At 49.5% G+C, this 23280-nt stretch overlaps 1 protein-coding gene across 3 annotated transcripts in view; it reads right to left on the reverse strand.

Moving 5' to 3' along the window:
• FLVCR2 (FLVCR choline and putative heme transporter 2) overlaps window positions 1-22911 on the reverse strand; it is a 59045-nt gene extending 36134 nt beyond the window's left edge. For 2 of the 3 annotated variants that reach the window (XR_015252166.1, XM_086709223.1), the window contains exon 1: window positions 21809-22911. Coding sequence is in view for 2 of the 3 variants with exons in the window: in XM_086709223.1 (XP_086565349.1) it covers window positions 21809-22513 (705 nt within the window). In the remaining variant the exon portion in view is untranslated. The remainder of the gene's footprint in view (window positions 1-21808) is intronic. The other variant, XM_025919366.2, reaches the window with a different exon arrangement.
• Between the last annotated feature and the right edge of the window lie 369 nt (window positions 22912-23280).

The raw sequence follows: 23280 nt of genomic DNA on the forward strand, positions 1-23280 counted from the left end.
TTTGTCCTCAAATCTAGGACTATCCTGGGGACTTCTACTACCCGGCCACTCTTGGACTTCTTCAGCCCTTTGGGGGAAAAGAGGTTAGGGAAATGCAGGAAGCGCCAGCTACTGAAATTAGGATAGCTTGCAATTGATTCTTAAAGACAACAACAGTATAACAGCTGATACGTGGAGCTCACCATGCCAAAGTCACCATTCTAAGAACTACTAAGCCGCACACACACACACACACACACACACACAATACACATACACAATCTTTTAATCCCTATTTTTTTTAAATTTTTTTAATGTTTATTTATTTTTGACAGAGAGAGTGGGTGAGCGCACATGAGCGGGGGGAGGGGCAGAGAGAGAGAGAGGCACAGAATCCGAAGCAGGCTCCAAGCTCCGAGCCGTCAGCACAGAGCCCGACGCAGGGCTCGAACTCACAGACCTTGAGATCATGACCTGAGCCGAAGTCGGACGCTCCACCAACTGAGCCACCCAGGCGCCCCTTTTAATCCCTATTTTAAAATTGAGGAAATGGCATTTGAAGCAGCTTACCCAAGGTCACATAACGATACGTGATAAGGCTAGACTTCAAGCTCAGGCCATCTGTACTGGTCTGTACTCCTAACCGTTAGGTTAAATGATGAGGTGCTGGCTATTAGCCAAACTAAAAGGAAAAGAACTAATGCAAAACGATCGCCTCCTATGTGCTAGGCACTGTGCCAAATGATTTCTCACACGTTAGCGCATTTAATCCCTATGAAAACCCCGTAAAGTTGGCATCATCGTGTCTAGTTTGGGTTTTTTTTTTTTAATTTTTTTAACGTTTATTTATTTTTGAGACAGAGAGAGAGCATGAACGGAGGAGGGTCAGAGAGAGGGAGACACAGAATCTGAAACAGGCTCCAGGCTCTGAGCTGTCAGCACAGAGCCGGATGCGGGGCTTGAACCCATGGACTGCGAGATCATGACCTGAGCCAAAGTCGGCCGCTTAACCGACTGAGCCACCCAGACGCCCCTAGTTTGGTTTTTATAGATGAGAAAACATCTCTGATTTGCCCAAGGTCACTCAGCTTCTAACAGCAGGACTAAGAGTCAAACACGTGACTAGCTGACTCCAAATCCAATAAGCAGGGTGAATTTCACGGAAGAGACGGCCCTCAAACACCTGGTAATTCCTCCAGTCTTAAATGTTCCATTCCGTAATCCAAGCACCTCCTAGGTCTAGCTGTTGGAGGGGAAGAGGTATCTCCAGCCATAGTCTACTTGGTTTACTCCTTAGTTACACCCCATGGGATTTCTTATTCTCATGTAGTGCTGAGTTTTGTTTGAGTTTTGTTGTTGCTGTTTTGTTTTTTCCGCAAGCGGTGGTTGTTGTCTCCCCAGCTAGGTTGTCAGCACCTGGAGGACAGGGTCACCGTTTAATATCGCCTCGTGTGACTCCTCCCCACACTGCACCCAGCACAAGGCCAAGGGCAGCGATGACTCTTGGCAAATATCTTCTAAACAAAGAGATAACTCTTAGAATTATGTAGCTCAGACCTAACTCAAGTATTTACAGTCTCCTCGATGGCAACCGGGTTGGGCACAGTAGCAATTAGCTGTGTTCTGAGAGTTTACCACCAAAAGAACGCAGACGTGAGGTGGAACGAGACGGAGAAGACCTCAGATTTAGGGCTCTCAAGATTAGATATGGAGGCCACTGGAACATGGGCCAATCAACTTCCCACCCTCAAACCTACACTCAGGGGGCACCTGGGTGGTTCAGTCGGTGGAGCATCCGACTTCGGCTCAGGTCATGATCTCACGGTTCATGAGTTTGAGCCTGGCATCCGACTCTCTGGTGTCAGCTCAGAGCCCACTTCAGATCCTCTGTCCCCCCCTCCCTCTGTCCCTCCCCCGCTCACCGTCTCTCTCAAAAATAAACATTTAAAAAAAAAAATCTATACCTGGTATTTATTGAGCACCAACTGGTAGTACTAAAAAGTAAGGGAGGGGGCACATGGTTAGTTCAGATTATGTTCTCATGGTTTGTGAGTTCGAGCCCCGCGCTGGGCCCTGTGCTGACAGCTCAGATCCTGGAGCCTGCTTCAGATTCTGTGTCTCCCTCTCTCTCTCTGCCCCTTCCCTGCTCGCTCCCACTCTGTCTCTGTCTCTGTCTCTCTCAAAAATAAATAAACATTTAAAAAAAGATTAAAAAGTAAGGGAGGAGACAAAGAGCTCCTATCACCAGGCTTATAAGCTATCTAATATACCTTGATCTTGACCTACAGCCTTGGTGCTGGGTTTCCTCCTCATCTTTGGGGGCGGGTGCAAAGTAGCTGAAGAGCAGAAGCACCCTAGGCTGTAAACAGAGAAGATGCTACGTTTAGGGGAAGGGTCTGAGTTCTACGGGGAAATAGATATATATATATATCTATCTATATATAGATAGATAGATAGATAGATAGATAGATTTTTTTTTTTTTTCTTAAAAAAAGCCGGGGAAGGGAGATGCTGACAAAAGGCTTTATTTCTGTTTTTTAGCTGAGCCTCCTATCTGTGCCTGCTTTCAGTCATCTACCCACAAGCCTCTGGGTACACACACTCCTCCTTTTCAGGGGTGGGGTTCCTCTTGAAATTGTCCTCCTGATGAGATCTGTAAAGGGTCAGTTGAGTTCTATGTGAGGGCAGACGTGAAGCCTCCTCTGCTTCCCTTTTTACTAAGAGCCCGGGTCGCTACTGTCCTCACCACTCAAAGGTCCCTTTGTTGACAGCACTGATGGCCAAAGACCACAGGCTTACAGAGCTTCCCCATGACTCAGCTGCAAAAGAGGAAAAGCGAGGGGGCATCTCGCAAACCACCAGGTCACCCGAAGTGGCAGAGCACAGACCTCGCTTTCTCCCAGTGTTTCACATGTGAAGTAGACAACGTGCAAAGCTCTATTCAAAAGCTCGGTCATGTCGCACCAACTCTGTCCCAGACGTCCCCACACAGCAGCCGACGGACATATCCTACTGTCCTGTGTGCAGATGGTAAAACAGCCCAAAGCACAGGCTATGTCACACGCTGTCACCCCTAAAAGTAGTTCCTGTGACAATAAAGGTTTCTAACCCTCCCGGATTTTCTCCTAAATCAGATTGGACTTTCTTAGTGACAGCCCTCCCCTTCTGATTTTCAGGGGTGAAACTCAGACCCAGGTGATTACTCACAGGCAGGCCCTAGAAAAGTTATTGTTTTGTGAGTTGCCATGGAAAGATCCAGCTCCTTTCCTCAGGGTGTGCCTCCAGAAACAGACAGGCTGGGTCCATGCAGTCAACTTCCTAAGTGAACTAACCCTGCCTCGTGATGCCAAGGAGAAATCTAGAAAGAGAAAGAAATCTAAGCCTTGCAGCAGGAAAACTATTAGCCACCCATATGGAACACCACCCCAAGAGAGCAGCATCATCAGATCCGGCCCTGTAATTTAGGGAGTTACTCAGGGACCTACTTACACAAAAACATCTCCCAATATCCTGCTCTGAAGTCACCTCCCTCCCACTTGGCCTGACATTTCCACTATTACTCACTCCATCAGTTACTCCCTTAGAACTCCATCCCTCCTCCCTTAAATCTCTCCTTCATCCTCAGCACTCAGAATGGCACCTAGAGCAAAGTAGATGCTCAATAAACATGCGTTCAATAAAAACAATAAAGGTTGTGCTGCACTGTCTCAAAAACCCCATAGCTCCCAAGAGTCGGCTGTGTAGGTAAGAGAGCTGAGCCCCTATAAACAGAGCGTGTGGCCACTAACCCAAGACATGCCAAGAGGATGCGCGCCTTCATCCACTGGCTCTCATGGGTCACAACACCTGCTGTCAACTGGGGACCCGTGTGGGTGCAATCCAGAACAAGCAGAATTCAAAAAGACAAAAACAGGATGGCCGGGAGCGTGTGTGTGGGTTACTCGCAAGGGACAGAGATCTGGCCCAGGGTGGGGACACTGTAGGAAAGGCCATGGATTTTTGTGGAGCAGCAGGAAAATACAGGGCTAGCCACTCCTGGGACAGACAACGGGGTACCCTCTACCCTCAGGGGACGGAGGAACTTTGGAGACAGAAAAGGCGACATCTTCGACATCTTTGCAAGAACTGCCCAAGCCCCAACAGTCTCTGTTAGCACTGATCGCTGCCACGAGCTAACTGTAAGGAGCCTGGGAGGAAATGTAGTAAGGCCAAGACCACCGGGCTCTCAGAAGAAAGCTTCTCACTCTGGGCCCTGTCTCCTGATGGCGTGAACCAAAGGGGCTCTGTGCGGTGCCAGGGATGAGGGAGCCAAAGGCAAGCGGAGGACAAAGCACGAGCTAACAATCCCCTCCCCCCAGGTGGGAGACTGACATTCCTCAGGCATTCCTGGCTGCCCCAGAACAAAGGAAAGGGAAAAACAAGTGGTTAACCGATAAAGATCAGAATCATGCCGGAAGTGAGTCTCCATCAGCTGGCAACTATCTTAATGATTTACAAGAAAAAAAGGCAACCTCCAGAAACCTATAGACTCGATTTCTCCGAGTCCTGACATCACCCTCCTCTCCACAGGATAGAAAATCTCATATAATCAGTCACTCTTCACAACCTCGGTGCAACTCTTTCTGCCCACTGAGCCTGTCCCCGTGCTTGAGTAAAATCACCTTTTTCTGCCCCTAAGACAGCTCAAGAATTCTTTCTTGGCCATCAGCTCTGGACACCCCCCCCCACCCCCACCCCGCCATCACTCCAAAATCACATCACCTCCCCTGCTATTCACCTGCACTGAAGAAAGGAGCCATGCTAGGTACATGCAGACTGAAAAGCTGCTTTGGGCCAACCCTCGACAAAAGCCCCTTCTTGGAATCAAAAGGAATCAGGATGCTCTGCATGACTCCTGGAGCCGCAGAATGTCTCAGCTCAAGAGGTTCAAGTTAGTAGAAATGCTCCAGAAAGGGGGAAGTTCTGGAGAAGCTCCTACAGCCAGAATGACCAGAGCTTATTCTGAAATGAAGAGCTGGCTCTAAAGGCAAGAATGCCAAGCTCTGGGTACAAATGGAGGCTGTGGTCTTCAAGCCACGTACAGTCCAACAACATGGCACCTCACAAAAGAGAGAGCACCTGATTTGTGCCCAGGAAAGCCATTTTATTCCTAGAGGGTCATGGGGCAAGTCCAGAGTCTTTTTTTCTTAGAGGCAGTTAAAAGCCAATGTGTGCACAATGTTTCAGTGTTCAAGGCACCTCCACATCCAGCACATAATCTAAGCAGCGAGGCAACCCAGCGAGGTCAACGGTAGGAAACCCAAAGTGCAGGTGAAGCCCTATGGTGGGCATGTTGTGTTCTCCGTTTCCTGGATTTAAGCAACTGGCCGAAGTCACAGAGCAGTGAGGTAAACATTGGGATGTCTGATGCCCCCATCCCCAGCCCTGCTCTCTTCCCATAGAACCTCGCTGAGCCTCTACAAGGCACCAAACAGCTACACGTCCCAGGAAGACGCGGTCTGAGACTCCAGATGACCCAGGGCCTGATGGGATCATCTGCAGTGAGTTTGTTTTATGACTGAGGCACGAGTTTGGGACATCATAAAACAGCTAACATGCTTACTCTGTACCTCTTAGCAAAGTTCCTTCTGGACAGTGAATCAGAAGGCAGTCCACTGGGAAGAGAGAATATCAATGTCTCCTTAAGTCCCTCTAAACAGACCAGCCGACGATCTGGGCTCTGGGAATACAACTTCATCTCCCCCCACAACAGCCTGCGAAACCAAACACTAGCAAGGAGGACGGTCTTACTCCACAAATAGAGCGAAAGTTACCGACGTGCCTGCCTGAAGGCCACCCAGCAGACCAGAGGCTGAGATTGTCTCTTGGTGACAGGGCCAGTGACACTCCTGCGACACTCGGGAAGCAGGGTGGTGAACGGCTGGAGGACAGGCAGTCTCTCCAGAAGCCAGAGAGCCCTGATCTTCACCCGTCACGCCCCCCCTCAGCCAGCCTCACACCCCCCTCAGCCAGCCCGGAAGAGAGAGGCTTTAACCACCCGCTGTTCTTTCTGAGGACCTGCTTCAAAGGTTCAGGAACTGAGGATACAAGTGGAGGGGATTTTCTCAGGGGGCCTAGTCACACATAAAAGGTGGAAAAGATTAGTAAGAGGGTTAAGTCAAGCTGCATTCTTCACTCACCCCCACCCCCACCCTCCTGAGGCCACGGCTGACGTGTTAATAGACGATAAGCCCAGAAAGCCCTCTGGAATCTTCCTTCAACAAAGTGAAGATAACGCCCCACAGCTAAAGTGTAAAATCAGAGCCCCAGACTTCCATCTTCCCATCTAGGTATCTTCAGTTGCTGCTGTGCACCAGGCATGGCCTCTTCTGGCCCGTGTGCTCTGAGCTAGGTCTTGTGGGGGCTGACCTCTATGCAGGAGGGGGGTGACGCTGGCCCCAACCAGCTCACCGGCTGAGAGAGTGGACCCAGGGGGGGCTGCTGAAGTTCCCCACGTATGACACCGGGGAGGCGGGCCTGCGGGCAAAAACTTCAGGGACGGCAGCAGAGATGAGGAAAGTGGCTGTCATCTAAAGATGCCTCAGACAGTGCTGCAGAGGCCAAGTGTGATAGGGAGAGAGAGGATAGGTGTGGGCTCAGTCACATGTATGGAGGGCCTGTTTGTTTGATTCCAAGGGTTTTCACATACACCCTCCCTCACATAACTCTGGTAGCAACCCTGTGAGGCAGGTTTTCTTGCCATAGATAACCACGCTGATGCCCACAGAGGGCAGGTGCCCTGCTGGAGACCCCAAACACAGCGTCCAGCAGGGCTCTGGGGTCCGGGTTCCATGGCTTCCACACCACGAGCTCTCACACTTGAGTGGGCAGCAGAATCCCCGACAGAGAATCAAGAACACAGATTCCTGAGCCCCACCCAGAGAGGCTAATTCCTTGGGTCTGCCCTGGTGCCCAGGAATCTGCATTTTCAACAAACACCCCGGGTGGTTCTGGTGCTAAGGTTCACGGCCCACACACTTCATGGTGGATCTCCGCTGCCCTCAAGGAAAGAAGTCAAGAGACCGTGCTCAGCTGCTGTCTTCCTTAGGTGTCCTAGGCAGGACTGGCAAGAGAGAGAGATATCTGTATTCCTGCCAAGCTCCTTGGTAGAGGAGAAATGTTCCTCTGAATGAACTCATCGAGTGGTTCCACCAACGTGTCCAGCACTGAACTGGAAGCCCAGGGCAAAGGTCTGAGGAGGCACAGATTGCTTAAGGGGCAGTCACCACCCCAAACAAACAGCCCATTGGAATAGGCCCTGACTTAACACGATGGCTCACGGCTGCTCATTTCCACATTTCTGAGTAGATGGACACAACAAACGGCCTCATGGACGGACAGCTGCCTCCAGAGCCATCAAAGCAGCCCAAGCCATGCCAACAGTCATTTTAGGCAGAAAGCAGGAATTTCCAGGGGAGGGGGGGGGAGGAAAAAAACCCCCAACTGTGCTTCACCTTCATGCCCCTCCCTCTGGAGCCAGCAGAGCCGTCTAATCAAAATCGGTCTCCAGGAAATGAAAGGAACTTGTGTTTACCTCCTCCGTAGAGAAGGAGCAGACAAGAGCCAAAGCAAACACTGCTCCATTATGAGGTTCTGAGACACACTGTCTAATTCCAAGAAGATGGTAAGCAAACAAAGCCCAGGCCTGCCTCCCGTCTCCCCTGCCGCACACACAGATGGCACTATTATCTGCCCGCAGGCCCGAGCAAGGCCTCATCTTGAACCGTGTGGGGCTGAGAAGCTGAGCTAATGTTTTCGCACAGCACAAAAAAAGGAAAGATGCCTGGAATGGGGTCAGAGAGCAGAAGAATCGAGATGGACCACCGGAGCCCTGCAGGAAGCCCTCCCACCTCTGAATGACTCAGTTAAAGAAAAAGGCTTTTAGTCCCGCAGAATCGAGAAAAGGGAGTGCTTCACTGGGTTAAGGTCAGGGACTGAGCTGCAGAGAAGTCAAGAGACAGGGAACAAAGAGAGAAGAGGAAACACCAGCTTTCACATTAACCATATGGTTCTTTCTCCTCCCTGAGGGGGTTCCAACCCTTATCCTGAAATCCACATGGGGCTGTTTGATGTTGGGGGTTGGGGGGAGCTGAAGTCAAGGAGAGGACATCCTGTTAACAGCACGGCTGGAAAAAGATCAAGAACCAGGCAGTAGAAAACAGCTGCGTCTACCTGAGAAGCCTGAACATCCGACTTCTTTCAGTAGAACCTTAAGTTTGTGAGACTGAGGACTGATTGTGCGGGTAGGGGTTGGCCCCTATCCGGGTCACCCCAGAGACTCCAAAGTGTTCATCACAGACCACAGGTGTCATCACCACATGCTGGGAAAATAACACCACCTCCCAACACCTATATACAGTTTTAGTTTGAGCAGCTCTCAAGTGGGACAAGTCTCCATCACAATACTGCCTGGAAACTTCCTGGAATGGCCCACCCTCCCTAGTCACCCAACTCCTGGTCACCCCACTCATTAAGAATCAGCTCCTAGGGGCGTCCGGGGGGCTCAGTCGGTTAAGCATCCAACTCTGGATTTTGGCTCGGGTCATGATCTCACCATTCATGAGTTTGAGCCCTATGTTAGGCTCCATGCTGACAGCGTGGAGCCTGCTTGGGATTCTCTCTCTCTCTCTCTCTCTCTCTCTCTCTCTCTCTCGCTCTCCCTCTCGCTCTCTCTCTCACTCTCTGCCCATCCCACCCCACAAAATAAATAAGTAAACCACAAGAAAAAAAAAGAATCAGCTCTTAAAAATGGTTTATCTCTTCTTCATTTAGCACTTCTTATCTGAAAAATTCTGCTAGCTAAGAGCCCTCCATTTGCCTCATTTAATCCCTTCCTTTACCTTCTGCAGTAGCCAATATTATCTCCAGCTTATAACAGAAGTCAAAACGTAGAAAACTTAAGGGATTTGTCCAAGGGTATACAGCAGAGCTAAAGATGGTGATCTCAACCACACTGGGTCTGGCACAGTTCAAGGGACATAGTAAGGACGTCATAGCTCTTTCCATTGAAGGAGTAAGATTGAATCACATCAGAAAGACAAATCCAGGTATGACAGTCCCTTCCGCCAATGACCTGAGCTCTCAACTGAGGAGTCACCTTAATCCCTGCGTATTAATTTGTCCATCCATTTGTAGGCACCTGTTAGGCCTGGAGCACTACTCTGAGACGCAGGAGAGGTGTGTTAGCCAAGTTTCCAGTCCTCTGACAAGTTTCCCATGTAGCCAAAAGAGGAGGAGGAGAAAGAAGGGAAAAGGACAGGAGACGAGATAAGGAAGAGGAGGAAACACAAACCTCCAGAAAACAAAGGCCAGAATCCCAGTGATCTTAGCAAGCACACAGAAGGCCCAGAATGTACTCCTCCAAGCACAGAGACTGATGAGTTGATGGTAGGAGGTGAGCAGGTACCCAGCCAGAAGGAAACACCTCACAAGCAGTGGATTTTTTTTTTCTGGTAAAACGCACATAGCATAAAATTTACCATTTTAACCACTTCCCTCCCTCCATCCTTCCTTTCTTCTCTCCTTTCTTTCTTTCTTCCTTCCTTCCTTCCTTCCTTCCTTCCTTCCTTCCTTTCTTTCTTTCTTTCAGTAGTCTTCATGCCTGGCATGGAACCCAACCCGGGTCTTGAACTCATGACCCTGAGATCAAGACCTGAGCCGAGATCAAGAGTTGGGTGCTTGACTGCGCCACCCAGAGGCCCCATTTTAATCACTGTTATTATTTTTATTTTGAGAAAGAGAGCACGAGCAGGGGAGGGGCAGAGAGAGGTGAGAGAGAATCCCAAGCAGGCCCTGTACTCTCAGCGCAGAGCCTAACATGGGGCTCAAACTCACGAACCGTGAGATCATGACCTGAGCCAAAATCAGGGGTCAGACGTTTAACCAAGGGAGCCACCAAGGCGCCCCCCCCCATTTTAACCATTTTTTTTTAACTGTATGGTTCAGTGACATTAAGTACATTCATATGGCTGTACAACCATCACCTCCAGAACATTTTTCATCTTCCCAAACTGAAAGTCTGTGCCCATCAAACACTGACTCTCCATTCCCTCCTCCCCTAGCCCCTGGCAACCACCATCCTGCTTTCTATGAAATTGAGCACTCCCTGTACTGGTGGTAGAATCAAAATAGATTTAATCTTTGTCCCTGGCTCCTGCCACAAAGCTCTAAAAGCCCTTGGAATTTCCTGAGTGAAGGGAGTATCTTTTGTTCCTCGTAAGGAACTCCTTCCCATCACACCTGAATTTCTGCTATCGAGGTGCCTTAGAGTAAGGCCTTTGGATGGCTTTAGGATGAGATAATCTCCAGAAAAATGTGGGATTAGAGTTTGGGAACTTTCAGCCCCATCCTCCCCCCACCCGACCTCTGCAGCGGGGAAGGGAGCTGGAATTTGAGCTCTATAAAAACACATGAACGAGGAAATTCTGGGAGCTTCCTGGTCAGTGAACACGTCACACCAGTACTGGGAGGGTGGCATGCCTAGAGAGGCCCCCACATCTTTTCCATCCGGCTGTTCCTGAGTTGGGTCCTTTATAATAAACAAATAAAGTAAGTTACCTACTTTACCAGTAAGTAAAGTGTTTACCTGGGTTCTGTGAGCCATTCTAGCAAATTATAGAACTTGAGTAGGGGTCATGGGAACCCTCAGTTTCTAACGGGTCAGTCAAAAATATGGCTGCCACCACCAGGACTTTCCAATAGCATCTCCAGTGGAGGCAGTCTTGTGGAACTGAGGCCTTTGCTGGTGGAGTTGGTCAACATTAACTCCAAGTAGTTGGTGTCAGAATTAAATTGAATTGTAGGACACCCAGCTGGTGCTAGAAAATTGGAGAACTGGCTGGCATCAGAAAAAAAGAGGCACATCAATACCTCATATAAGCGGAATCGTATAGTATCTCTCCTTTGGTGGACTACCTTATTTCATGTCACATTTTCCAGGTTCATCCAGGTGTGACATGTGTCAGAATTTCCTCCCCTTTCAAGGCTGAATAATATTTCATTTTATGTGTATATCACATAACACATGTGTAGATGGACACTTCGGTTGCTTTCACTTTTTGGCTATTGTGACTGATGTTGCTATAAACAGGGGCATACAGATAACTGTTTAACTTCTGCTTTCCATTCTTGTGGGTAAACACCCAAAAGTAGAATTGCTAGATCACATGGTAATTCTATTTTTAATTTTTTAAGGAACTGCCATTGTGTCTTCCATATGACTACACCATTTTACATCCCATCAGCAATGCACGAGGGCTCCAATTTCTCCACACCCTGGCCTACACTTGTTTCCTTCTTTTTTCTTTTTTCATAGCCATCCTACTGAGTGTGAGATGGTATCTCGTTGTGCTGTTGATTCGCCTTTCCCTGATGATGGGCATCTTTTTATGTGCTTATTGACTATTTGTATGTCTTTTTTTTTGGCGAAATATTTATTCAAGTCCTTTGCTCATTTTTTTTTAATTTTTTTTTTAACGTTTATTTATTTTTGAGACAGAGAGAGACAGAGCATGAACAGGGGAGGAGCAGAGAGAGAGGGAGACACAGAATCTGAAACAGGCTCCAGGCTCTGAGCTGTCAGCACAGAGTCCGACGCGGGGCTCGAACTCACGGACCGTGAGATCATGACCTGAGCCGAAGTCGGACGCTTAACCGACCAAGCCACCCAGTTGCCCCCCTTTGCTCATTTTTTTTTTTTTTTTTTCAACGTTTATTTATTTTTGGGACAGAGAGAGACAGAGCATGAACGGGGGAGGGGCAGAGAGAGAGGGAGACACAGAATCGGAAACAGGCTCCAGGCTCTGAGCCATCAGCCCAGAGCCCGACGCGGGGCTCGAACTCACGGACCGTGAGATCGTGACCTGGCTGAAGTCGGACGCTTAACCGACTGCGCCACCCAGGCGCCCCATCTTTGCTCATTTTTAAGTGAGATTGTTTCTTTTATTGTTCAACTGTAGGAGTTCTTTATATATTCTGGGTATCAACCCCTTATCAGATACATGATTTGAAAATATTTTCTCCCTTTGCATGTGTTACTTTTTCACTCTATTGATAGTGTCCTCTGGTGCAAAGAAGTGTTTTATTTCGATGTCGTCCACTGAATCTATTTTTTTTCTTTTGTTGCCCATGCTTTTAGTATGACTACCAAGAAATCATTGCCATCATCACCAAATCCAACATCAGTAAGCTTTTTCCCAACGCTTTCTTCTAACGGTCTTACAGCACCATTTGTTGAAAAGGCTAGTGATAATGATGTGTCAGTGTAAGTTCATCAATTGTAACAAATGTGCCACGGTGGCTTATAGTTTTCTCAACACTGTTTATTGAAAAGACTGGTGATTATGATGTGTCAATGTAGGCTCAACAATTCTAACAAATATACGGCTCTGGTGGGGGATGTTGAGAATGGGGGAGGCTATGCATGGTGGAGGTGGAGGGTAGGGAGTATATGGGAAATCTCCGTACCTTCTACTTAATTTTGCTGAAAACCTAAAAGTGCTCTAAAAAATAGTATTTTGGGGGGGGGGGGGGGCGCCTGGGTGCCCAGCTCAGTTGATTAAGGTTTGGACTTCGGCTCAGGTCATGATCTCAATGGTTTGAGGGTTCGAGCCCCGTGTCGGGCTCTGTGCTGACAGCTTGGAGCCTGGAGCCTGCTTCAGATTCTCTGTCTCCCTTTCTCTGCCCCTCCCCTGCCCACACTCTGTCTCTCTGTCTCTCTGTCTCTCTGTCTCTCTCTCTCAAAAATAAATAAACATTTAAAAAAATAGTCTTGGGGCGCCTGGGTGGCTCAGTCAGTTAAGCGGCCTACTTCGGCTCAGGTCATGATCTCGCGGTCCGTGAGTTCAAGCCCTGCGTCGGGCTCTGTGCTGACAGCTCGGAGCCTGGAGCCTGTTTCAGATTCTGTGTCTCCCTCTCTCTCTCTCTCTCTGACCCTCCCCCATTCATGCTCTGTCTCTCTCTGTCTCAAAAATAAATAAACGTTAAAAAAAAAAAAAATAGTCTTTTTTTTTTTTTTTTAAGTAAATCGTTTCCATTGGCCTTCGCATCCTTGTTGAAATCATTTGACCACATATGTGAGGGTTTATTTCTGGGCTCTCTATTCCATCAGTCTATATGTATGTCTTCTGCCAATACTGTACTGTCATGATTAGTACAGCTTTGTTATCAGTTTTAAAATCAAGAAATGTGACACCTCCAATTTTGTTGTCCTCTTCCAAGATTATTTTAGCTATTCAGTGTCCCTTAAATTTCCACATGAATTTTAGAAGCCATTTTTCTATTTCTGCAGATAACATCATCGGGATTCTAATGTGGAACTCATGGACTCTGGAGATTTGTTTTTGGTAGTATTTCCATCTTAACAATATTAAGTCTTCCAGCAGTCTTGGGCAAATTTATTCCTAGGTGTTCTGTTTTTGATGCTCCTGTAAGTGGAATTGTCTTCTTAATTTGCTTTTTGGATTGTTCATTGTTAGTGCACAAAAATACAATTAGGTTACAGTGTTGCAAATTCAGTTTGCAGAAAGGAACTAGTCCTTGGGAGCACAGCATGGGGAAGGGGGGAGAGGGAGGGAAAATGTATGCAAAGAGGCCTTGAAATGTCCTACCAGTTTGAATGTGGCTTTATCTTGGTCGGGTGTTTGCCTGATTGCTATCCTTGACGAACCTCCAGAATTCCCATAAAGAAATTATTTTAGCTGGTTTCTAGTTTATTTAACATTTCTGTGGGGGAGCTAGGGTCTGAAGCTTCCTGACCCACCATCTCGTTGATGTCACTCTTCGAGGCATAAGGCTTATTCCCCAAGCAGTGAGTGTATCTCCAAGGAAAGAATCAAGGAGCCACACTGGTCACAGCAGACAGACCAGACTGGGAGGGAACAAGAGACAAGCTGGACAGAAATGGGGAGGAGTAGGGGTCCTAGCGTGCTAACCCGAAGACTTAGACTTGATTCCATGGACTTGCCAGGCTCCTGCGACAATGCCACCAAGGCAACAAAGACAAGATACAAGTCAGACCAGGCCAACCTGAACCTTCTCCAGTGCCCTGAACCGAAGGTCAAGGAAACAAAAGGAATAGGGTGCATCAGCCAGGTTCCACCTCACATTCCACCAGAGCCTGCCCTCAACACCCACCCCCACCCCCCACCCCCCCCACCCCCGCCCCGGGTTGGAGTATATGTTCAAAACCTTAAATGAATCCGAATTACGAGCCCCACCCCCCAGCCCCAGTCTCTTCCCTCAATCTGAAGGATGGGCAGCTGAGCTCCCAGCTGCTCCCACCTGCACACCAGACTGCATACAGCAAGCACATAATCTGTCTGCCCTGACAAGAACGTAGCTGCGAGCAAGAGGCTGCCTTCCCATGGCCTGCTGTTCCTCTCTCCTGGCGATTTCAAAAACTGATCGATAGTGTCACGTGGGAAGCCAGGTGAAAAGACAGGAGCCCGGGCCCCGCCCCTAGAGAGTCCAGTTAAGGAAGTCCTCGTAGGGGCCCAGGCCTCTGGATTTTTATCCAGCCCCTTGGGTGAGGTGCGATCACCATTTTTGGCTTGGAGCACTGGTCTGGTTTCCTCCCCAGAGCTGCTAGACCCCAAGTTCATTTCTGCCAGCCCGTATGTTTGGTGCGTACTTTCCGACTGACAGGAAAACTAGAATCCACTTCCCTAGAAGTCTCCAACTGGAAGTTTGGTGGTTTTGTTGTTTTTTGTTTTTTAACGTTTATTTCTTTTTGAGACAGAGCGCGCGCGCGCGCGCGCGCGCTGGAGAGAGGGGCAGAGAGAGAGACACAGAATCCGAAGCAGGCTCCAGGCTCTGAACTGTCAGCACAGAGCCCGACGTGAGGGCTCAAACTCACACACCATGAGATCGTGACCTGAGCCGAAGTCAGATGCTTAACCGACCGAGCCACCCAGGCGCCAAACTGTAAGTTTTCTCTGATCCACAGTTTCAAAAGATAGAATATAATTAAACACACACTTACGCATTAGTTATCAGCATTTAAAAAAAAAAAAATAGATTTCATAAGCCAGACACAGAAAGATAAATATTGTCTGATTCCACTTATATGAGGTCCCTAGCAGAGGCAAATGCATAGAGACAGGGAGCAGAAGAGAGGTCACTCTGGGCTGGAGGGAGGGGAACTGGAGGAGCTACTTGATGGGTGCAGAGTTGTTGAGGGAGATGAAAAGGTTTTGGGTATAGAGCCCGGTAACGCTTACATAACACCGTGAAAGCGTTTAAGGCCACCGAATTGTATCCTCGTGAAGAGTTAAAATGCTACACATGATGTCTCTTTTACCAGAATAAAAACAAATAAACCAACAAAACAGACTTCACCGAAAAATCTGGATATCTTGTTTCTCCTTCAACAACCACCACCCCCAAGTGAGATCGGGTAACGCTGGGTCCCGCTTTGTCTGTCAACAGTTGGCGGGAGGGAAGCAGCTGCTCTCTGTAGACGGGGAGGGGACTCTCACGTTTGCTGTGACCCCACCACACCCTAATTTCATCTCGACTCTATCACATTTCTAAGACCTGGCTGGCCCCCAGGAGCATTTGAGGGTTGGCACCGGCCCCACCCCATCAGTCATCACTGACGCACCCAAGTCAGTCACCACTTGTCTCTGTCTTCCCGGCCCTGGTCTATTCTTGTCTTCCGGTGCATGAGGGGAGGCCCAGAAGTGGTCAGCCGTGAGGGCAGGCTCTCCATGTGCTTTAAGTAACAAGAGCAAATGCTAGCGGAGAACAAGAGTTTGCCTTCACCTCCCCCAGCTTCACTCAGACCGTGAAACGCCTCTGACGTTAGAAAATCCAGAGTGGGGGCGCCTGGGTGGCTCAGTCGGCTAAGTGTCCAACTCTCGATTTCGGCTCAGGTCATGATCTCACGGTCCTTGAGTTCGAGCTCCGCATCAGGGCAGAGCCTGCTTGGGATTCTCTCTCTCCCCCACTGACCCTACCCTGCTGGTGCTCTCTCTCTCTCTCTCTCTCTCTCTCTCTCTCTCCAAATGAATGAACTTTTTTTAAAAAAATTAAAAAAGAAGAAAAAGAAAATCCCGAGTGATAAGCCTAGACTTTAACACACCTCAATGACCATGATTTTGCAACAGGAGTAGGTTGACCACCCACCTCATGACCCTGAGTCAGATGGACCAGGACCCGGTGTCAGACACCCGGCCTCTCGGAGTATTACCACACCTTTAGCCAGTCCCGCAAATACCACTTCCTCAAGGCTGGCCTCAGTTTCCTAGAGCCCATCTTTATCTGCTAGAATCTGATTTCCAATATTGAAATATTGAAACATGATGTGGTTCAGGACAGAGTCCTCTAAATTCTGGCACCTGGAATGTTTTGGGCTGAAGGAGTTGGAGGAAACAGAAGCAGGAAGGTCACTGTGACCTCCTCCTCCTCGCCCTTCTTCCCTGGAAGAGGCCTTGAAAACCTCCTGTGAGAGTTACCACTCCCATACCAGGCAAAGGAGCACCCTTACCTCTGAAGACAAAGGGATGCCAAGGAGAACCCTGACAAGCAGGCCGTGCTCAGCTCCCCCAGTTCACCACACTAACTTCATACTTCTGACCTGGCATTTCCCTCCGCCATGGTGCACTTTTCACCAAACCTCGCATAAATGTACACAGCACTGTTTCTTCCTTTCCTCAGGGAGGCTCCCATGTCATGGAATACTTATCATACATTCGGATGGAGGCGCCTGGCTGGCTCAGTCAGTTGAGCATCTGACTCTTGCTTTCAGCTCAGGTCATGATCTCACGGTTCGTGAGTTCGAGCCCCGCGTCGGGCTCTGTGCTGACAGCTCAGAGCCTGGAGCCTGCTTCAGGTTCGGTGTCTCCCTCTCTCTCTCTCTGCCCCTCCCCTGCTCACACTCTGACTCTGTCTTTCTCTCTCTCTCAAAAAAAATAAACATTAAAAAAAATTTTTTGAAACAAACACGGATGATGTTCTCCTGATAATCTGTCTTCATCGGTTTAATTTTGAGACCCTAAAAGGGTCAAGGAAAACTGCCCCCTCTCACCCCCTAAATAGCATCATTGTTCCAGATCTGCAAGTTCAACCTGTCTATGGAACACATCTCATCATTCCTGGGAAATGTGACTGGGCTATAAGGGTGAAATACATGCCTATTTTCAAAGGGTATGAAAAAGGAATGTAAAACAACTTATTAGTGATTTTATCATATTGATTATATGTTGAAAGAATATTTTGGATATATCGGGTTAAAGAAAATAGAGTACTAAAACTAGTGTCACCTGCTCTTTCCACTTTTTCTTTCTTTCTTTTTTTTTTGACAGAGAGAGAGAGAGAGAGAGAGGGTGAGTGGGCTGGGGAGGGGCAGAAAGAGAGGGAGACGGAGGATCCGAAGAAGGCTCCGCACTGACAGCAGAGAGCCCGCGGGGCTGAAACCCACGACCTGTGAGATCAAGACCTGAGCCAAAGTCTGGCACTAGACTGAATGAGCCACCCAGGTGCCTTTGCTCTTTCTACTTTTTAAAAAATTTACATTTCACCGATTTTTTAATGTAGCTAGTAGAAAATTTAGTTGTACACGTGGCTCGCACTATATTTCTATTGGCCAGGGCTACGTCCGACAGCCCAACCAGCCACGGCTGCCGCACAACTGATTCTGGAAGGCTAGCATACAGGAGTCCACCCTGACCCACAGGGGAAACATCCCAAGCCACCCCCACTGGATGCCGGAAACTACAGCCGGTCCTGAACCCTATACACACCACGTTGTTTTCTACACATTATCTACCTATGATAAAGTTTAATTTGTAAATGAGGCACAGGACGAGATTAGCAACAGCTAGTAATAAAATTGAGCCACTCTAACAATATGCTGCAATAAAAGTTATGTGAGTGACGCCTCTCTCTCTCTCAAAATACCTTCTTGTACTGTACTCGCCCTTCTTACGATGATGTGAGTTGGTAAAACGCCTAGTGATGAGACAGAGTGAGGTGGATGATGTGGCACTGTGACACAGTATTGGGTGACGGGTGACCTTCTATAAGTCAGAAGGAGGCCCATCCGTTTCCAGGCGGACCACAGGTGACTGAAACCACGGAAAGTGAAACCACAGATAAGGGGAGACTACTGCACCCTAACTCAAAAAGCAAACATTCTCTCCTACTCCGCTTCTGGGTGACACTGTGCTCTCAGCTGTCCAAGGGCCCTTGAGGAAGGCCCTTCCCATCTTAGTGCTGTAGGCTCATCGGGGCTGGAGCTCACTTGGTCTCTTCCGGCCTCCACATCTCTTTCTCTTCCAATGCCACCAAGCTAGCACCAGACTCCAGGACAGGGCTCTCGCCCAACCCTTCCGCTATAACGTTGTCCACATGACTCAAAACCCCACGTGGATCATTTCCCTGGAAGCAATGGAACAAGTGTTGCTACATGCCAGGCTGTTACCCCCGTGCCAGTGGCCAGAGCCAAAGGGAAGAGGCTCGGTTGCAGTTCTAAGACTCCTTCCCTCTCTCACCCCAGCTGAGGCTTCACTGGTTTCTTCTCCCCTAAAGACCGGAGGCCCACCTTCTTGTGCCTCCCGCTAGGCTCAAAGGGGCAGAATAGGGTGGGCGGGAAGGCGATGCTAATGCCAAGCACTCCAAAACCGAAAACAGGTTCGAGGCTCTGATCCTGGAGAAAACTGCTGGATACTTTATCACCACCAACAACCAGACACAAGGGGCAAGATTTGAACCTCAGAATCCTGCCCGGCCCCCTTTAAAAAAATATACGCTTTAGGGGCGCCTGGGTGGCTCAGTCCGTTAAGTGTCCGACTTTGGCTCAGGCCATGATCTCTCGGTTGGTGAGTTTGAGTCCTGCGTCAAGCTCTGTGCTGACAGCTCCGAGCCTGGAGCCTGCTTCAGATTCTGTGTCTCCCTCTCTCTCTGCCCCTCCCCGACTTGCACGCACTCGCTCTCTCATTCTCTCTCTCTCTCTTTCAAAAATAAACATTAAAAAAAATTTTTTTAAATATATGCTTTATCCACATGACAAGTTGGTAGTGGCCTACTGACACAGGCTTTTGGAGGTGGAGTTGCGTTCAAATCTCCCTTCTACCACTTAGGAGCTGTGGGACCTCGATAAGCTTGCTCCATCTTTCTGGGTCTCAATTTCCTCACCTGTAACAACGGGGATGATTCCACCTACCTCGCAGAATTGAAAAATTAAATAATAGATGAGAAAGCGCCTTTCCTTCCCCTTCAATTGTTCCTAAGCATTTAGGTAAAGAAGATATTAAAAACCCCATGGAGGGGCGCCTGGGTGGCTCAGTCGGTTGAGCGTCCAACTTCGGCTCAGGTCACGATCTCACGGTCCGTGAGTTCGAGCCCCGCATCGGGCTCTGGGCTGATGGCTCAGAGCCTGGAGCTTGCTTCCGATTCTGTGCCTCCCTCTCTCTCTGCCCCTCCCCCGTTCATGCTCTGTCTCTCTCTGTCTCAAAAATAAATAAACGTTAAAAAAAAAAATTAAAAAAAAAAAACAACCCATGGAGAATGAAAATAAGTCCTTTATGCATAGGTCTGTCCAGGTGTTTGTTTGTTTGTTCATTTGTTTATGGGAATCTTAGTGCCTGGCGCAATTTTAAAATCTGGTACAGGAACTTTTCAAAGGCAGGGATTATCTTTACAGCCCTAGCACAGTGTCAGGCACAAGGCAGGTACCAGATGAATGCTGAATGAATGAATGAATGAATGAACAAATGTGATGCAAACAGAGCTGGTGCACGTGTGCAGCATGTCAGAGGTGCTAGAAGTCAGAGTTACCAGGGCACGGGTGTTTGCTGATCGGTGTGAGGTTTGCAAGCCACAAAGAATTCTTCTGTGGAATAGCATTTAAAATCTGTTTAGACAGGAGCGCCTGGGTGGCTCAGCCAATTAAGCGTCCGACTTTGGCTCAGGTCATAATCTCACAGTTCGTGAGTTTGAGCCCCACATCGGGCTCTGTGCTGACAGCTCAGAGCCTGGAGCCTGCTTTGGATTCTGTGTCTCCCTCTCTCTCTGCTCCTCCCCGACTCATGCTCTGTCTCCCTCTCTCCTTCAAAAATAAATAAAAACACTAAAAAAATTTTTTAATCTGTTTAGACAAATTTGTGGAGCCTTTTTTCCTACGCAGCAAAGCTCAAGTTGCTCTAATAATATTTCTCCTCCATTCAGCCTGCTTTCCTCAAAAAGAAAGGTAAAAACACACGCCAAGAACCAGACATGGTCATCTCTACGTGAGGAAGCATAAACAATTCTGTTTTTCATAATTTTTTTTAGGGTGAAACCCAAAAGATCAAATGAAACACATGCCTCCGTGATACAAATATATGCTGTCAGAGTGTTTTTGAATGCAAAATTCTTCGCATTTCCTGACCTCGGTGGGAGTGCGTGTGGGGAATGAATAAACAGTTTCATTAAATTTTAAAGATATATCTAGTATTAAGTTCCCTCACAGGTGTGTAAGAAGGCACCTGAAAACCTGTTCGTTTATGCTTTATGGTTTACAAAAAAATTCTGGATTCTCCGATCTCGCCAGGCGACCTGAGGTCTTCCTTCTCCCAGTTAGCAATCCTGCCCTCCCCAAACAATGGGTTTGAGATTGCAGTGACCTTGTCTGAATCGTGTTCTGTTGCTAATAGGGAGATTTCAGGGGCGCCTGGGTGGCTCAGTCGGTTGAGCGGCCGACTTCGGCTCAGGTCACGATCTCACGGTCCGTGAGTTCGAGCCCCGCGTCGGGCTCTGTGCTGACCGCTCAGAGCCTGGAGCCTGTTTCAGATTCTGTGTTTCCCTCTCTCTCTGACCCTCCCCCGTTCATGCTCTGTCTCTCTCTGTCTCAAAAATAAAGAAACGTTAAAAAAAAAAATAGGGAGATTTCACCCTTGGGAGGCTTCAAAGGTCATGCCCTTCATCCCCCAGCTTTACCCTCCTGTAAGGGAAAAATCCTATAAGAACTAGGGGTTACTGGTCACAGCCACGACTGCGTCCGCCTGCAAAGAAGTGAGACCTAGAGGCAAAGGTCCAGATAAAGCAGGATCCCAACTTTTGGGATCATAACCTCAACTGAGACGCAAAGAATCTGAGCTCCTCCTTCTACAAAGAAGGTGAGAGAAGGGATTGAGGTATGAGCTCTCCACACCTTTCCCAAAAGGTTTTCTAGGCCTTAGAAATTCAGAGAAAGATTTCTACTCCACCCTGCTGGGTTTGGCTTTAACCCCCAGGGAAGGAGTTTGGCCCAAAGCATTGTTCCCACTGTTCTGGCTTCAGCTGTGTATAAACGAAGGTAAGAACAGTGCCAAACAACCGTCAGGGCAGCATTCTGGGAGAGCCTGCGTGCTACAGGAGATACTGCACTCTAGGAAAGTTGGTTCGTCAGGCTAAAAACATCTGCCAGTTCTGGTGATACCAGAATAATCTGACACACCCATGGACTGCTCCCTGAGAAAGAATAGCTTTCCTGAAATCACAGGTCTAAGCTGGTGGACTGGCAGGGTCAGGAAGGCGTACGTTCCAGAAGCATGCTTTCGGCTGGGGGAGGAGACATTGTTGGTGAAGGCAAAGGTCCCCTCCTTTTCTGTTTCCCTGCACTTCTCTCACGCAGCCATCCAGTCACAATCACTCACTCCCACCGTCGGTCACACCCAGCCACGAAGTCACCCAGAGTCACAAACACTGCTGAAGTCAGAAAATGACAGTGTCCCGCAGGCTTAGGTGCAGTCAGGTACACTCTTAACGCACTGAGCCTCACACAATGATACGAACCCCGTTCCTCTGAACGCGGGCCAACAACTCAACCCACCTGATTGCCGAAGACAGCTATGGAACAGGCCGTTGACACCTCATTGGCCCCGAACCAGACTGAAGCAATGCGGGAGGGCATGCCCAAGATGAAGACCTGGGCCACAGAGCAGATGATCTGGCCCAGCACGGTGACCGGGAAGAGATGCGGCTTCAGGCTACCCAACTTCACCCAGGCCCCCAGGCAGTTGAGAGCGGACCCGGTGAGGGCGATGGTGCGCAGGCCGAATTTCTCCAGCAGCCAGGCCACGGGCAGCAGCAGAGGGATGTAGGTCAGCATGTAGCACATGGACAGCCAGTCAATGGCAAAGGCGCTGACCCCGTAGAAGTGCATGAAGATGTTATTGATGGAGCCGTACTGGATCCACTGGAAGGCGTTGCACATGGAGTAGCAGCTAAATAGCAGGACCACCACCCAACGGCGCTTGCTCACCTTGATCACACTAAGGTCCTCCGGGCACGAGCTACTGGGGCGGGCCAAGCCACCGGACTGGGCCAGCATACTGGGGTGGGCCGAACTGCTCGGGCGGGCCGACACGGCGGGGTGGATGGAGACACTGGGGTGGGCCGACACGCTCGGGTGCATCGACACGCTCGGGTGCGTGGACACGCTCTGGTGCCCCGAGGCGCTGTGGTCCACCCGGAGTGCGGGGTCCTGCGCGGGCGTGCCATTTTGCTCCTGTTGGTTGGGATCTTCATTCACCATGACCACAGCCCCTGCTGAAGCCCTAGACAGGTGCTGAGGACTCCAGCACTCTTAAGGGACAGTGGCCTCGGCTGCCGCCTTCGAGCTGTCGGGGCACTTGCCCTGGCCCACCCCGGAATAAACGGAGACCAGAGCCTTCGTACAAGCTGCCAGCAGAGCTCCCCTGCACTCACCCCCAGGCTTCTGCTCCCACTTTTCCTGGGTGTCTTCAGCCCCCGACCGCTGTCCCAGGCTGGCCGCGGACACCTCAGCCCGGTCCTGGCTACGGGTGCCTTGAGTCCTCCCGAGGGGTTCAGGCCAAGGTCAGCCCCTCAAATCTCAGGGGAAAAGTTCGCGCCTTGCACGGAGCCTCTAGGTAGAACTCGGTTCCGCTCCCGGGCCGGCTTGGGGCCCCGCCCCCTCGGGCGCACGTGACCGCCCCACCCCCGTCCAGCCCGGCTTCCCCCCACCCTCCTGCCCCCCCCACTCCCTCCAGCCTTCTCCAGCCGGGCTGGTCCGGCTGCGCAGTTGTTTCGACACAGCTTGCGGGGTGCATTCCTCCCCCACGCCCCGGGTGCCATGGAAACCGCCGGGTTAACCAACCCCCCCCCCCCCCCCGCACTGCCCCTCAAATGCATTTGCGCCTCCCAGGGGAGCCCGCAGGAAAACAAACACCGATTCTGCGGAGGTGACCCCACAGACAGCGTCTCCTCCGCGCCTGTCCCCATTCCCTGCGCGCGGGCACCGATGCCCGGCGCCTCCAAAGTGTTCTGGGGAATCGAAGAGCG

This window comes from Puma concolor, chromosome B3, assembly GCF_028749965.1.
Source record: "Puma concolor isolate L17-30 chromosome B3, mPumCon1.1.hap2, whole genome shotgun sequence".
Taxonomy (NCBI): Eukaryota; Metazoa; Chordata; class Mammalia; order Carnivora; family Felidae; genus Puma; species Puma concolor.